Source organism: Bactrocera dorsalis, chromosome 3, assembly GCF_023373825.1.
Source record: "Bactrocera dorsalis isolate Fly_Bdor chromosome 3, ASM2337382v1, whole genome shotgun sequence".
Taxonomy (NCBI): domain Eukaryota; kingdom Metazoa; phylum Arthropoda; class Insecta; order Diptera; family Tephritidae; genus Bactrocera; species Bactrocera dorsalis.
This window is the reverse complement of record NC_064305.1, coordinates 40,954,695-40,970,737: the sequence shown is the minus strand read 5'-3', so window position 1 is coordinate 40,970,737 and position 16,043 is coordinate 40,954,695. Positions and strand designations below refer to the sequence as shown.

Below are 16,043 nucleotides of genomic sequence, written 5' to 3'. Positions count from 1 at the left end.
CAGTACTTCTGTACGGTCACAAAACACCGGGAAGCACAAAATTATGAAGTGCCATAACTAAGCACCAAATTAAGATAAGGGAACCATCATCCTCTAATTGTGTAATGTAAATATCACCTAAATCACTCCGAACAAATCCTTTAAGTACCCCACCCGACATAGCTAAAATCAATGAAATCGGAAGATAACCCCGCCCACTCCTCTTATAGTGGTACCGTTAAAAACTATAAATTAATAAATAAATACGGCAATTTATATGTGAAATCATATACTATCTCGGGACCCGCCCAACCGATTTGAGTATAGGATATTATTTTCACATTCCAAGTAACAGTTCGAAAAGGGGCGAAATCGGACTGCAACCATGCCTACTTTCCGTATATCACAATTTTAAATTCCATTTGATTCTTTTCTTCCCAGTGTATAAAACAAGAAGCAATTAATTTAACGGTAATAAAACTATACACGAATATTGCCTTTAGAGTATGCCAACGTATAACGAAAATTTGTCAAAATCCAACAAAACCTGTTCAAGCCCCTAGGTACCGAATATTTGAACCCAGGTATTTAAAGTTGACTTTTTACCGCAAAGATCAGTCAATGTGTGAGATATATAATTAAAATTCGGGGATACTCCATTCCTGAATGGTCAAAACTTTCCTTAGTAAGGATAAAAAATAAAAACTGGGAATTAAGCATTTAAATTTTATTCTTCTTTCATTTGCAATTAAAAAATAAAATATATAGAGAGGAAACCTAAATACGTAGCGTATCCATTAATTCAAATAATCATTTATAGGTCACGATTCCTACAAAATTTATGATTGAACCCAAAAGTAGTTTATGGTAAGGTGGTCTGGACAGAAGTGCCAAATTCGCTCATAGTACAATCTATGCATATCAACTCGGAACTTTAATGGAATATCAAATGGAATATCAATGTCAAAAAAAATTGAAAGAACATGAAAGTCTAAGCGGTTTAACATGTTCACCCCAACGTGGATTAAATAAGGACACGACTTCAATAAGCAAAACTAAACAAAACTTACCGCCATTTGCAATAATGCAGAAAACAGATGATATGTGTTCACGTTCACCCGTGTCAACAGTTAAAGGATCTAAAGCTCCAAGGTAAAATTATTCAACACATTAACATACATATGCAAACATATTTGTTTACAATAATTATACCTGGAACAGGGTATATTAAGTTTGCCACGAAGTTCGTAACACCCAGAACGAAGCGTCAGAGACCATATAGAGTACGTCTGTCTGTCCGTCTGTATATATACGAACTAGTCCCTCAGTTCTTAAGATATCGTTTTGAAATTTTGCAAACCGGACCACTATTACATATAGCGGCCATACAAACTGAACGATCGGATTGACAATGTATCTTCGTAAAAGATGGCGCAGGCTATTTTCTAAGGGAACATTGTAATCTCCGAAGAAATTGTTCAGAACGGTTAACTATAGCATATAGCTGCCATACAAAATGAATTATCGGAATCAAATGCTTGCACGGGAAGCTTCCTCATTTGACGACATATCTTCACGAAATTTGGTATGAGTTATTGTTCATAGAAATAATGTAATATCGGAAGAAATCGTTCAAATACAGTAATATCGCTTAAATGTACAACATTATCAATAAAAAAAATTTTGTTCAAATGAAATCAACTGAGATTTCAACCAAATTGGTATTGGACATTCTTTTCACATTCCTATGTAACGGTGCGAGAATGGGCGAAATCGGAAACGGTTGAACAAATCAACAAGCAATCAATATAGCGAGATTAGCAGAAATAATGTCTTTATCTTTGCCTGATGACAAAAATTGTTCAAATCCATCAATCAGGAATATGTTGCCCCTGTTGAGGAATAGTTGACTTTTGACAGAAAATATCGGTCAATGTGGAGATATACATTTGAAATTCAGAGAGAATCCTTTCCTCATAGTGATGTATCTGTGTATCAAAAATGGATTGACTCAGGTCAATTCTTCCTTTATCCCCCATATACCTAATATAACGGTTTTCGAACTTCCGGGTGGCTCTATACCACATGCATCAGTCAATATGTGAGTATCTCAATGAAAATGAAAGAGCGTGTTCTACAGATTCTCGTAACAATGTATCTTTGTGCCTACACATAACAAACACATGATTTGTGATGGTACTTTAATGAACCTCGTTCAATTAACCGAAAAATCAGTTAACCCGTACTCGTTTCAATTAACTTTTCGTTCAAATACAGTAATATCGCTTAAATGTACAGCATTATCAATAAAAAAAATTTTGTTCACTTTAAGTACTTATAAAAAAATATAAAAAAAAACTTAATGCACAAAGTACTTCATATTATTGTATATACATATGTAGTACTTGCATTCATATATTAAGAGATCCTACTTACATTCTTAAAAATTTAATTGAATAAGTCTGTTACTTTTTTTAATTTTATTCAATCTACAAATTCATACCACACAAAAAAATTGTTTTCTGAACAAAAATATCTTGAAAGTTTTTGTATGTATAACAGCATATTTTTTCAATAACACATACTTTTAACCAATTATGCAGGGAAAGCAATTAACCGGGTTCAATTATGAGCGAAAATTTAAATGTATTTTGTATACATATATATATTTGGCTTCAGTGGGTGATTCTGTATATACAAAGTTCAATGATGAATACTGCTCATTTATGTGTTCTACTTACTTATGCACGTATTTATACTCGTACTTCTCATGTACGTATTCACTAATCACTGTTATTATAAACCTAGATGTTTACCCAATATTAATTCCTATGATTCAACGAGGCAACCACCACTAAGTCCATCCGCACGGAGATCCCACGGAGCTCAAAGCTCATACTCCGATCCATTTATAATGGCTAGTAGAGGTGGACATTTGTCCAACATGAATGAAAACCCACGTAGTCCGAAAATAACAACCACTTATGCTAATGATAGTTACGATGATGCCTCTTCAACACCATCCTTTTATCATACACCGACTTCTGGTTCACATAGTCCGAGAGGAATTTCATCCCACGAAAACTCAATGGATTCACCGTCTTCTGGAACATTTCTTAGCGGTCCAGGAACATCCTCACCTCGACGAAGTCCTAATTCACCCAGAAAATTCGTATTTGAGGCCATAAGCCCAGTCACGGATTACTCTTATAAAAAGTTTGAATACTACGAACCTATTACTCCTGAAGATGAAATTTCTAATGAAATCTATGAAATAAATACAGCTGAACATTTTGGCACATCATCACGAATACCCACCTCACCAAAAATATGTGAAGCAAAAGGAAAGAACGCAAAACCACTTTTGCGTTCCTCACCTTTAGAAAATATTTCTAATTTATATGAAAGTCAGCAAAACAGTAAGAAGGTGAAGCCACCAGAGTGGGAAATATCTCAAATTGATGAGCATTGTTTGATTAGTAATAATTATTATATGAAAAGAGATTCGTGTGTTACAGAGAGCACACAGCTGTCATGTGACTCGAATGATACAACAAATTGTACGATTGCTACTGTTACCACATCTTTCTCTGAGCAATCAAAAACTGATGCTGTTTTGGAAGGATTTGTATCAAAAGAAGCGACCCCATTTGAGTTACAAGGAAGAAGTAAACATCGAAGACACGCTATCAATATAACATCCAATCCCTGTTATCAGGTTAGCACAAGTCGTTTAAATCTGGAAGAGTATTAATATAAATGAGTTTTCTGTAGGTATTACACAGTTCACACTCTACTTTAGATCGTACCTGTTCAGACAGTGCGGCATCACTGAAGCACCGTAAATCAACCAGTGATTTGACTGGAGACTCCGAATGTGTTCTAAATAAGAATAAAATTTTAGAAGAATCAATTTCCACAAGTTATAAGCTCAGGCGAAGGGGTAGTTCTAAAGGCGGTCTGGCATATTTAGCTAGTCGCCGCAGTTCACGGGAGTCTATGAAAAGTGTGTGCTCCACCACATCTGTCTTTTCCAACGATGATATTGGGCCATTAGCTTTTCAAGCATCAAACCGCGGACGGCAACGTCGAACGTCAAACTTCCTTGAACTACCAGGTTGTTAACATGCATATGACTTACATATGTAAGAATTTTGTATTATTTTTATTTTGCAGTTCCAGATCATATAAGACCACGTGTATGTTCTCTACCTGAACGTCCATATAATCCTCGGGCTAGTGATGATCTTTACCGGCTAAGACACTTTTCAATAAGCAAGGGCAACGTAGTGAACTGTGGTGACTCCATTATCTCGAGGCGGTCGCGTAGTAACACCAGTGTCAACTCTACTAACAGCAGGTAATCAATAACCTTTACTACTGTTTGCAGCATACCATTTTAATAAAGTAAAACTTGGTACTGAATTAAAAAAAACTCAGTACGATCTTAGTAACAAGAAATTATCATTTTTATAACCTGTGTGGCGTATATTAATATTTTTGGGAAAATGTATGTATGTATATATGTATGAATGTAGGTTTGAAACTCTTTTCTTTCCGTCCTATATTCAAGCAATAACTTGGTTAAAAATTGAGATTCTTGTTCTTGAATCTGACCACTGCCATGCCACAGAAAACGCCTAAATTATGATACCGAACTGAAATTTGATTCAGGTGTATTCTGTATCGGCAGGCTTGAAAATCACCGGACTGACACATAGACTGCGCTCCTAGAATAAAATCCGTATGATTTTTAGTTCGCCCTAACCTTCAAAAAGCGTGTGTAAAAATTTGTTCGGATCACTAGTTAGTGAATTATATCATTTTGAGTGAAGCAACTTTTGTTATTCCGGTAAACATTGATAGTAAGGAATTTCGCGTGTTGATAAAATATGGCTTTTTGAAGAGAAAAAATGCACATGAAGCTAAAACTTGGTTTGATAACGAGTTTCTGGTCACAGACCCAGGAAAACCAACCCTCAATGATTGATATGCTAAGTTTAGACGTAATGAAATAAGCACCAAAGACAGCGTACGCCAAAAGAAGTTTTTACGGACGAAAACATCAAAAAAGTTAACAAAATAATTTTGGATGACCATAAAGTGAAGTTGTTCGGGATAGCAGGCACTCTAAAGATATCAACAGAATGTGTCTATGATATCATTCAAAAAAATTTGGGTAGGAGCAAACTCTGAGCAAAGTTAGTGCTGTGCGAGCTTACTTTTCATCAAACACAACAACAATTTGATAATTCAAACAGTGTTTGCAGATGTTCTAGCATAATACACCCGAGTTTTTGCGTCGATATGTGACAATGGAGGAAACATAGTTCCATTATTTTACTTCAATGACCAATCGAGAGTTCCGAGTGGAACCAACATTGATTACAATGAAACAAGATGGACAGTGACTATTACAAAGTGTTATTTGAACGTTTTAAGGACATAATCGCCGAAAACCGGCCGAATTTGAAGAAAAAGAAAGTGTTTGACAATGGTCCGTGTCGCAAGTGAGTGAAAACAATGGTAAAAATCTGTGAACTGACTTTAAATTGCTTTCGTATCCACTATATTTCTCAGATCTTAAAAAAATGCTCGCTGGAAAGAAATTTTCCTCGAATGAAGAGGTGATCTTACTATAAAATTGGTATCAGAAAGTTGGAGGGTCCCCATAATCAGTGGATCACTTTGAAGAGAACTATTGTGAATAAAAAATGACTTTTACAAAAAAATGTGTTTACTATGGGGAGACGGAAATTTTTTAAATGATCTGTGATTTACTGTAAAGTAAAATAATCATATAAAATTTACAATTTTTATAGATGGTTATTTCACACTGTGACATAATGATACAAGTACTACTGCATAATATTACGTTGAAATTTGTTAAATAGTTCCTGAGCCAGAGGACTCCACGTAAAGCTGAGCGGTGCCAGGCGAGTAGTTCAATTTGCATGAACTCACCTTAGCAAGTATGGTCGATATATTTTTAGTTCACTTGTGAGATATGTACACCAAATCTATTAGAGGTAACGCCCACTTTTTAACATTTTCTGTCCACTTCCTAACCGATACTCATTAAATTGAATAGTTCGTTCAATTAATTTCACAATTTAATCAATTAAAAAAATCATATGTAATGTATATTCACCATACCATAGGATATTTAGATTTTAGTAATGATATTTAAATAATATCTTTAACTTTGAAATGGAAAATCTTAATGAACAAAAACAAAACAATGCACTTATATTTAGAGATTATTGTAAGAAAAAGAAATTATTGTATATAAGCAGCACTTGCATTGACATATTTAGAAATCGTTACTTTCAGTTTTAAAATGTTAATTGAAGAAGTATGAATTCTTTTTTATATTTTAAATCTACGTAATATAACATGCGATTCCATAAAACGTTTAGAACTTCGAGAACTTACGAAGGCTTTTGATCCTCCGATCCGAGCTCGGTACAAGTATTAAAGATGTTGCTAGTGCCGAGTATCTTTTTTTCATATAAAAAAAACGAATCTTACATACATATATGCTTTTGTTTAAAATATTTATTTTTTTAATTTTTATATGTATTTCAATTCAAAAATCCTTAAGTTAAATATGTTAGTATATGTATATGTATATGTAGATAAATATAGATAGTGTTACAGAAGTAGTATTAAGTTGTATTTGTATTACTATATGCATCCCTGATTATGAACAATAGCTGTAGGTATATGGAATAGCATTTGTCTTGTTGTAGACATCTGGCGCCACAGCTGTCTGCTTGTCGAAACAATAGACATCTGGCGCCGCACTGTCTGCTTGTCTAGTTAAACAATTGCTGAGTCTGGCGCCGCGACTGTCTGCTTGCGTCTGGCGCCGTATAGCCGTATGTTCTGGTAATTTCCAGACGCGATATTCTAGAAGGACACGTCGGCATCAGCGAGAAGTGCGTGGCTATATAAGCCGTGGCAGCGCCAACGTAATCAATCAGTGCTAAGAGTAAACTGCTATAGTGTAGACGAGTTGTGAAATAAAGAGTTGTTGAATTAAATTAAACAGTGTAGATTTTATTTGTCAATCCAGAGATACGAACCTAACAAAGTAAACTAGCAAGAGTAAATTCGTAACAATTGGTGTCAGAAGTGGGATTGTCAAATAATCCAAATTCAAGATGGTTAAATTCGGAGAATTGAGAATTCAGCAATTAAAAAAAGAACTGGAGGAGCGTAATTTGCCGATAAGCGGGCAAAAGGCGGATCTGCAGGCACGATTACGTGAAGCAATGGAAGCGGATGGAATTAATGTGGACGAGTTCGAATTTAATGGGCCAGAAACTTCTACAAAGGTAGAAGAAAAAGTAGAAGAACAACGAACATCATCAAGTGCAGACACGAACATGCTGTTAGTGGCTATTAAGCAAATAATAGCTGAAAATATATCACAAATAACAGAAAATGTAGTGCAAACAGAAAATCGTTTGGCACAGCAAATGACGCAAATAGCTGAAAATACATCACAGTTAGAGTCTCGCCTTACACAACAGATTACGGAAAATACTACGCAACTACAAAAACAAGTGCAAGAGAAATTTTCAAAATTTGAAGACGAATTAAGCACTTTAAAAAATGGCGAAGAAAATTTAAAATCAGAAGTTCTGCAATTAAGTAATCGTGTGCGAGAACTGCAACTACATGGCCCTGCACCATCAACAAATAATCAAAGATTGAAGGCACCCACATTCGATGGAAGTATTCCATTTCAAATTTTCAAACTTCAGTTTGAAAAGACAGCGATGGCCAATAACTGGAATACAGCGGACAAAGTGGCGTCCTTGTTTGTATCATTGAAAGGACCTGCGGCAGAAATCCTTCAGACTATTCCAGACTGTGAACGGGACAACTATGAGGCATTGATGAGTGCGATAGAAAGACGATATGGCAGTGAGCACCGGAAACAAATATACCAGATCGAACCTCACACAGGAAACAGCTTCCCTACTAAGTAAACCAGCACACAAAGTACAGAGGGTTGAAATGGAACAACCGGCGCTGATGGAAGAAATGTTGAAGACTCTGAAGGCAATTGCTGCACCGCGAGTAAATACAACAGGAAGATGTTTCAACTGTGGAAAAGCGGGTCACTTTGCCCGAAATTGCAATATAAAGGTAAACCCATCAAAACGGAAACAACCAACAGATAACGAGGACGGAGCATCCACATCTCACAAGTCGTTAAACTAAAACGGAACAGTTCAAAGGGGCGTGAGCTGGTTCCCACAACTATTTGCCCCGCCATCTCGATATCACAAATAGGTCGCCATGACAACAATCTTACTATCAACGGCATCGTAAATGGACGACTGTCAACCCTTACTTTGGATACTGGTGCCACACATTCAATTATCCGACCGGATGTGGTAAGAGGAACGGTTGAACCATTAGTCGGTTGCAAGCTTCGAACGGCCACCGGGGAGGAAGCAGCTGTCGCGGGAAAAGTGTTTTGCGAAGTGATGATTGGTACCCTGGAAGTTAATCACACCTTCATCGTAGCAGAAATCACGGATGAAATTATAATGGGAGTAGATTTCATGATTGATCACGGGGTTACTTTGGATTTAAACAAGCAAATGCTGTTTTGCCAGAACATGGAGATGCCTATAAACACCGGATATGTGACCAACGTTGAAAGTAAGAGAGTGATTGTTGATGATAATCAGAGTATTCCACCAAAATCTGAGGCGATTGTATGGGCTAAAGTGAATGGAGGAGGTGGGACTGAAGAGTTGTGGATTGTGGAACCAACAAAAATAGATACACCCATATTGGTAGGAAGAACGCTTGTGAAAACTAGAGAAGACGCCACCATTCCGGTCAGAGTAGTGAATGAATTCAACACGCCTATAAGTCTAAAAAAAGGAGCAGTAATTGGACAGTGCCAGAATATAAGTGCAATAGCACGATGCGAACGGTCAGAACAGAAGCCTACTATTGAGCCACAGCAGATAAGTCCTACACTCCTAAATAATTTGCTGAACGAACTGCATGGAAATGAAAAATTAAAAGCAGAAAAACTATTAGAAAAATACGCATCCATATTTGCAAACGAAGGAAACACAGGAAGAACCGGCATTGTCAAACATGGCATAAATACCGGAGACGCTAAACCAATCCGACAAGCTCCGCGTAGGGTTCCACTAGCAAAACGAGAGGATGCTAACAAAATTATTGAAGACATGCACAAAAACGGTGTAATCGAACCTTCAATAAGTCCATGGAGCTCACCTATCGTCTTAGTTAAAAAGAAAGATGGTAGCACCCGTTTCTGCGTAGATTATAGGAAGTTGAATGATGTCACAAAGAAAGACAGTTATCCTCTACCAAGAATCGACGATACATTAGACACCTTGTCTGGAGCGAAATGGTTTTCTACATTAGATCTACAAAGTGGATATTGGCAAGTCGAGATCGATGAATGTGACCGTGAAAAGACCGCTTTCAGTATGGGCGACGGGTTGTGGGAATTCTCTGTGATGCCATTTGGGTTATGTAATGCGCCTGCAACGTTCGAGCGACTGATGGAACATGTGTTAAAAGGACTCAACTGGAAGACATATTTGGTGTATCTTGATGACATTATCATCATGGGAAAAAGTTTTGATGATCATCTGAAAAATCTAGAGGAAGTCTTTCAGCGAATAGCATCAGCCGGATTACGCTTGAATCCCAAAAAGTGTTCATTATGGAAGAAGCAGGTCACATATCTCGGACATAAAGTGTCAACTGAGGGGATTCACACCGAGGAAGGAAAAATAAAAGCAGTTAAAGATTGGCCTCGACCCACCAACATTCATGAACTCCGCAGCTTCCTCGGCTTATGCACGTATTACCGCCGTTTTGTACCTGGATTTGCGAACGTGGCTAGAAGTTTACATGATTTAACAAAGAAGAATCGCCCGTTTGTATGGCAGTTGGAACAAGAAAAAGCGTTTGAGCAGCTTAAAGAACTACTTTGTACGGCGCCGATGTTAGCTTATCCAATACCTGGAAAGAAATTCATCCTGGATACAGATGCGAGCGCTTATGGAATTGGAGGTGTCCTGTCTCAGCTCATCGACGGGCAAGAAAGAGTAATTGGGTATTACAGCAGAGTGCTCGGGAAACCAGAGAAAAACTACTGTGTGACGCGAAAAGAACTACTAGCTGTGGTGGAATGTGTAAAACATTTCCACAAGTATTTGTATGGACAGCGATTCTTGCTGAGGACTGATCATGCAGCATTAAAATGGTTATTACAGTTTAAGAATCCGGAAGGCCAAATTGCACGATGGATCGAAAGATTACAGAATTACGACTTCGAAACGGAACATCGAAAGGGGATTCACCACAAAAATGCGGATGCATTATCACGTCGCCCTTGTCCACTGGAATGTAAACATTGCTCCAAATCAGAAGGAAAAGAAGGTATAATCGACGTGCGATTACTGAATATAGAACCTGAAGATGATTGGACTCCTCACCGCATCAGAATCAATCAGCTGGAGGACCCTGATCTTGCAAAGCTGATAATAGCCAAAGAAAATGGGGTACGACCACCAAAGGAACAAATAAGTAGCGAGAGTCCAACGGCAAAAGCATATTGGGCCCAATGGAACAGCATAAACCTCGTTAATGGATACCTTCATCGTACCTGGGAAAGCGAAGATGGCAAGCAGTCTCGTCTGCTGATCATAGTACCGAAGTCCATGATCCCGAAAGTATTGAAAGAATATCACAATGGACCTAGTGGAGGGCACCTTGGAATTACAAAAACTATAGAGAAGATTAAACAACGGTTCTACTGGATCGGTTGTCGAGATTCCATAGCAGAATGGATAAGTAATTGCGTAGAGTGCATGGCAGCTAAAGGTCCTAAAGCCAAAAGTCGCGGTAGGCTGCAACAGTACAACGTGGGATCACCATTTGAACGAGTCGCAATGGATGTTGCAGGTCCGTTCCCAACCAGTACGGCCGGAAACAAATATCTACTGGTTGTCATGGACTATTTCAGTAAATGGCCAGAAGTATATGCCTTACCAAACCAGGAAGCGAAGACCGTAGCCGAAGCGTTTGTAGAAAATTGGATAACAAGGTTCGGAGTGCCCGTCGAATTACACTCAGATCAAGGCAGGAATTTCGAATCTTCCATTTTCCAAGAAGTCTGTACATTATTGGGCATCCACAAGACACGGACAACAGCGTTACACCCACAATCAGATGGGATGGTAGAGAGATTCAACCGAACGCTCGAAGAACATCTGCGGAAAATCGTTGATAAAGATCAACGGAATTGGGACAAGTGCATCCAGATGTTCCTGCTGGCGTATCGTTCAGCGAAGCACGAGACAACTGGTTACACGCCAGCAAAGATTATTTTCGGATCTGATCTGCGACTCCCTGCTGATCTTAAGTTTGGAACGAATCCTACAGCTGTAAGGAATGATGGAGATTATTGTTCTGCCTTAAAGGAAGAAATGAATGAATTGCATCTAATGGTAAGACAGCATACGCATCTGATGAGCAATAAGATGAAGGACCGGTTCGATCAAGCGGCAAATTCAAAAGGTTTTGAAGAAGGTGATCTGGTCCTGTTGTACAATCCACTTCGAAAGAAAGGCTTGTCCCCGAAACTGCAGACAGCCTGGGAAGGACCCTATATGGTGATGAAACGACTTAATGACGTGGTATACCGCATACAAAGAAATGGAAAAGCACGATGTAAAATGAAAGTAGTACATTTGGAGAGGCTCGCCCCATTTGGTTCAAGGGGATTTGTGCCTAATCGGGACGATTAGGCTTTAGTGGAGGGCAGTGTTACAGAAGTAGTATTAAGTTGTATTTGTATTACTATATGCATCCCTGATTATGAACAATAGCTGTAGGTATATGGAATAGCATTTGTCTTGTTGTAGACATCTGGCGCCACAGCTGTCTGCTTGTCGAAACAATAGACATCTGGCGCCGCACTGTCTGCTTGTCTAGTTAAACAATTGCTGAGTCTGGCGCCGCGACTGTCTGCTTGCGTCTGGCGCCGTATAGCCGTATGTTCTGGTAATTTCCAGACGCGATATTCTAGAAGGACACGTCGGCATCAGCGAGAAGTGCGTGGCTATATAAGCCGTGGCAGCGCCAACGTAATCAATCAGTGCTAAGAGTAAACTGCTATAGTGTAGACGAGTTGTGAAATAAAGAGTTGTTGAATTAAATTAAACAGTGTTGATTTTATTTGTCAATCCAGAGATACGAACCTAACAAAGTAAACTAGCAAGAGTAAATTCGTAACAATAGATATACATGCATACATTGTATACTTGCCTGTGGTTTATGTGGAATAAAAGAAATTTGAAATTTTTAATTGTTTGGTACAAGCTCGCTTGTTCAGTACTACATACGAGTACGTTGCTTCTGAGCCTTTGAAGCGTTATAACATCGTTTAAGAAAGCGTTGTTTTGCACCGCTCATTCTAAGCAAATATTAAATGCTGATATTGTCTCCGCGGACGTAACTTTCTTCGTATTGAGGATAACGACGTTTGTTTCTTCACCTTCAGTAGAGTTATCATCATCGGCACAGTGAACCTCATTTTGTAAGAAAGCCTCCAAAGTAGGTTCAACAATCCATTGCTCAATTTCAGAATTGGATATTTTCTGCAATGTTTCTACTTCTTGAAGCAAACTTGATGTATCTCCAGCTAACTGTAAACGTAACTCTGAAAGAAGGATGCCATCTTCATTATCCCATTTGGTTGTTATGTCAAACAATTTTTGAAAAGATTACCGAATTGAAGACCCATTAACGGCGTTTTTTAAGCTGATGCTTTTCAGAGCTTTGTCTACTGATTTTCCTCGTCAAACGATGTGACCTCAAAGGCTTGTTTTGTAGTTCATTTTAGTAAGTCTTATGTCATTATAAATAAAAAAGATATTTCAAAAAAAAAAAAAAAAAACCAGGGAACAAAACTATTATAAGATTTCAAAAAAAAAAACAAGGGAACAAAACTTTGTTGCTTAAGTTTAACAATTTTTAGTCCACTTACGCTTATCTATAATTGTTATTTGTTTGTTTTAATTTCTTAGAGCAAGTGAACGTTCACCATTCGAGGGATCATGCTGTGGAGGTGGGTATGCTAATGTAGACTCGGTTCCTTCATCACCTCATTCGGACGATCTCGAACCTCCACCACCAGCACGGTTCGTTTGTATTGCATTTGTTTTCGATAAAACTTTTTGTAAATATGTTTTTGTTTCCATCTCTAGTTATCGTATAGTTATGTTAGGGGATTCAGGTGTTGGAAAAACAGCTTTGGTAAATCAATTTATGACGTCGGAATATATGCACACCTATGATGCTAGTCTAGGTAAGAACAAAATGTCAAAATATGATCGTTAATAACTTTGTAACCTTCTAACTACAGCTGTTTATAAAAAAAGCTTCATAGGTATTAGAAAAGATCGTTAGAAATGAATAACAATTTTCAAACTAAGTTTTGTCAAAAATTATCTGTTGTCTAATGATATTACAAAATTATTCAATTTCCGTCAGATTTTTGTAACTGCTGACAGTGTGAGGCAACAGTTTCAGTACATCAACAGTTAAAAATGTAATGTAAAAGTGCCAAAAAGGAGAGAAACGTTGTTTACTGCTGAAAAGTGGAAAATTTCAATAATTAATAACAATTATAATCTCGAGTTTCGAAAAATTAATGTGAATGTTATTTAATTTAATTAGTAATACATATATATATGTATGTGCTGTTTTTAGTAAAATACTTTTATTTGAGTTGTAGATGACGAATTTGGTGAAAAGACGGTGAGCGTTTTGTTGGACGACGTAGAATCAGAGTTGGTATTCATTGATCATCCAAGAGTGGAAATGAGCGTAAGTTAAAACATAGTGGTTTTTATTTTTTGTAACATTTTATTCATATGGTAAACTATACTTAAATATAGGTTTATATAGGTATACTGAAAGCCGATTTTATTAAATCTACATATTTAATGTATATTTGGAAATTCGTAGATAATTTGATAAATATTTCATAACCAGAAGCATATTTTATAAACATCTTAACACGTTCCCTGTCCAATGTATCACATGTGATACAAAATTATTTTCTTGTACCATGTGTACAGCGTCCATGTATCATATATGATACATATGATATATGATATCCCTGTCCCCATACAAAAATTAATTTTTAATTTTAATTCATATATGATACATAGAGCGTATGCAATTCAACTTCGTAGTGACACGTTCGTGTATCATAGCTGATACAAATTTTTTGTTACCGTTATATCGCTGTCAAGATGTGTGGGATAGTTCAAAAATACATCGATAACCTCTAAAAACGCCTACAGCAATATAATTTCAAAAATAAGTGTTGCACGTGTACCGTTAAAAATTAATTTTTGTATGGGGACAGGGAACGTGTTAATGTTTTATTTCGATTCTGTCTCACCAATTCATACCACCACTGTTTATAAGAGTTTTAAAATGTTCGAAATATAACGACAGCAACGCCGGTCATTTATGGAGATAACGGCAATATAATTTTCGGCTTCTTAAGAGATAACTTCACTTACAATGTCTACCTGTTTATGAAGTAAAAGGTTATCAAACTTTTGTTTCGGAAAACGGAGAAATTACTTTTTTAATTACCACTAAATCTCTCGGGAAAATTTAGTTTGGTCCACTAGTCAGCCGAGTGTTGTGTAGTGTTATTGATAAGAGTTTTATATATTTCTTAAATACCTATTATTTATATATATATTTACGTACATACAATCATATTTTTATCGTTGACTGTGTTACTTTAATATTTTGTTCTAAAAAATAGGTGGAAAACTCGTTATCAACTTATGAGCCGCACGGATGTGTTGTTGTATTTTCTGTGGTTGAAAAATCATCGTTCCGAGTTGCAGAAGAAATTATAAAATACTTGTGGCAGGAAAACTATATTAAAGATAAATCTGTTATTATAGTAGGGAACAAAGCGGATTTAGCACGTGCTCGAGTTATCTCAACACAAGGTAAGAACATTTTAGTACGAGTACAATTAAATATTGCAACGAACTTATGCGCATAATATCATTTGTTAAGACCGTAGCATTTTAAACAAACACTCATGTTTAGAGTACTGTCAACGCTGTCAGCAAACAAAGAAGCGACAACATTTTTCAATATTCTACGGTTGCTTTTGTCACCTAAAACTCAAGATAGATAAAGCGTTATATCTGTGTAAATGATCAGGATGATGAGTTGAAAACCGTGTGACCGTCTGGAGTTTGAGTGAACATGAAGATATTTGGATGAAACATGGTACTCATGTTTTTTGATACCATGAGTTGTATAGTAGCGGGATATATTACGAGTATTGTAATGTAGTGAAAATCCTTTCCTGATGAGGGTATGCCTGCATGTCCCTTAACCCCCTTCTACCTAACATAAAGATTTTCGAACGTCCGGTTGGCTTTATACTGTACATAAAGGTGTTTTACCGAAATTAACTGAACGTATAATATTGAATAAAGTATGTGATTTTGATCTACGAATTGGCCCATACCATATTTAATGATTTTCGTTATTTGAATATTGAAAATATGTTATTAGGTGTACTTGAGCAAAGTTAAAATGAATGCTATCAGCTCAGACTTCTCGCTCCAATATACTTTAAATAATGATTCCGATTTTCTCCCTGTCTTTAAACTGCTTATATAAATCAAAATGTGTGATATATAATAAAATTAAGCTTTAATAAAAATTATGTGGTTTAGCGGTAAATATGAATGCAGTTAATCTAGACCTTCGTCCAAACCTCATTCCCCTAAATATTTCTGGCGTTTTAGTAGACGTTTTCCACATTAACTCAAGATATTAAATTTCGTATATTCGGTTGAGTTTACATAACATATAGTATATCCCATTTGATAATGATTTTAATATATAAATAATTTTCGATAATGCGAAGTAAAAGATAACATAGCAATAAGACTAATTTAATTGTAATGTATTCACGATTTCATGTTTTAATA

General features: G+C 36.7%; 1 protein-coding gene across 9 annotated transcripts in view; it reads left to right on the top strand.

Annotated features, from left to right (window-relative positions):
* The window catches only part of LOC105232219 (uncharacterized), a 30,362-nt gene that overhangs the window by 4,906 nt on the left and 9,413 nt on the right, over positions 1–16,043 (top strand). For 6 of the 9 annotated variants that reach the window (XM_049451223.1, XM_019992667.3, XM_029553204.2 and 3 more), the window contains 8 exons: positions 800–1,131; positions 2,788–3,697; positions 3,754–4,096; positions 4,156–4,339; positions 13,086–13,199; positions 13,266–13,366; positions 13,790–13,887; positions 14,849–15,041. In XM_049451223.1, coding sequence (XP_049307180.1) covers positions 917–1,131; positions 2,788–3,697; positions 3,754–4,096; positions 4,156–4,339; positions 13,086–13,199; positions 13,266–13,366; positions 13,790–13,887; positions 14,849–15,041 — 2,158 coding nt within the window. In that variant the 5' untranslated portion in view covers positions 800–916. Of the gene's footprint in view, positions 1–799; positions 1,132–2,787; positions 3,698–3,753; positions 4,097–4,155; positions 4,340–8,483; positions 12,901–13,085; positions 13,200–13,265; positions 13,367–13,789; positions 13,888–14,848; positions 15,042–15,111; positions 15,579–16,043 lie in introns of those variants that run through there. The other 3 variants (XM_029553205.2, XM_011213859.4, XR_007422112.1) reach the window with 3 other exon arrangements.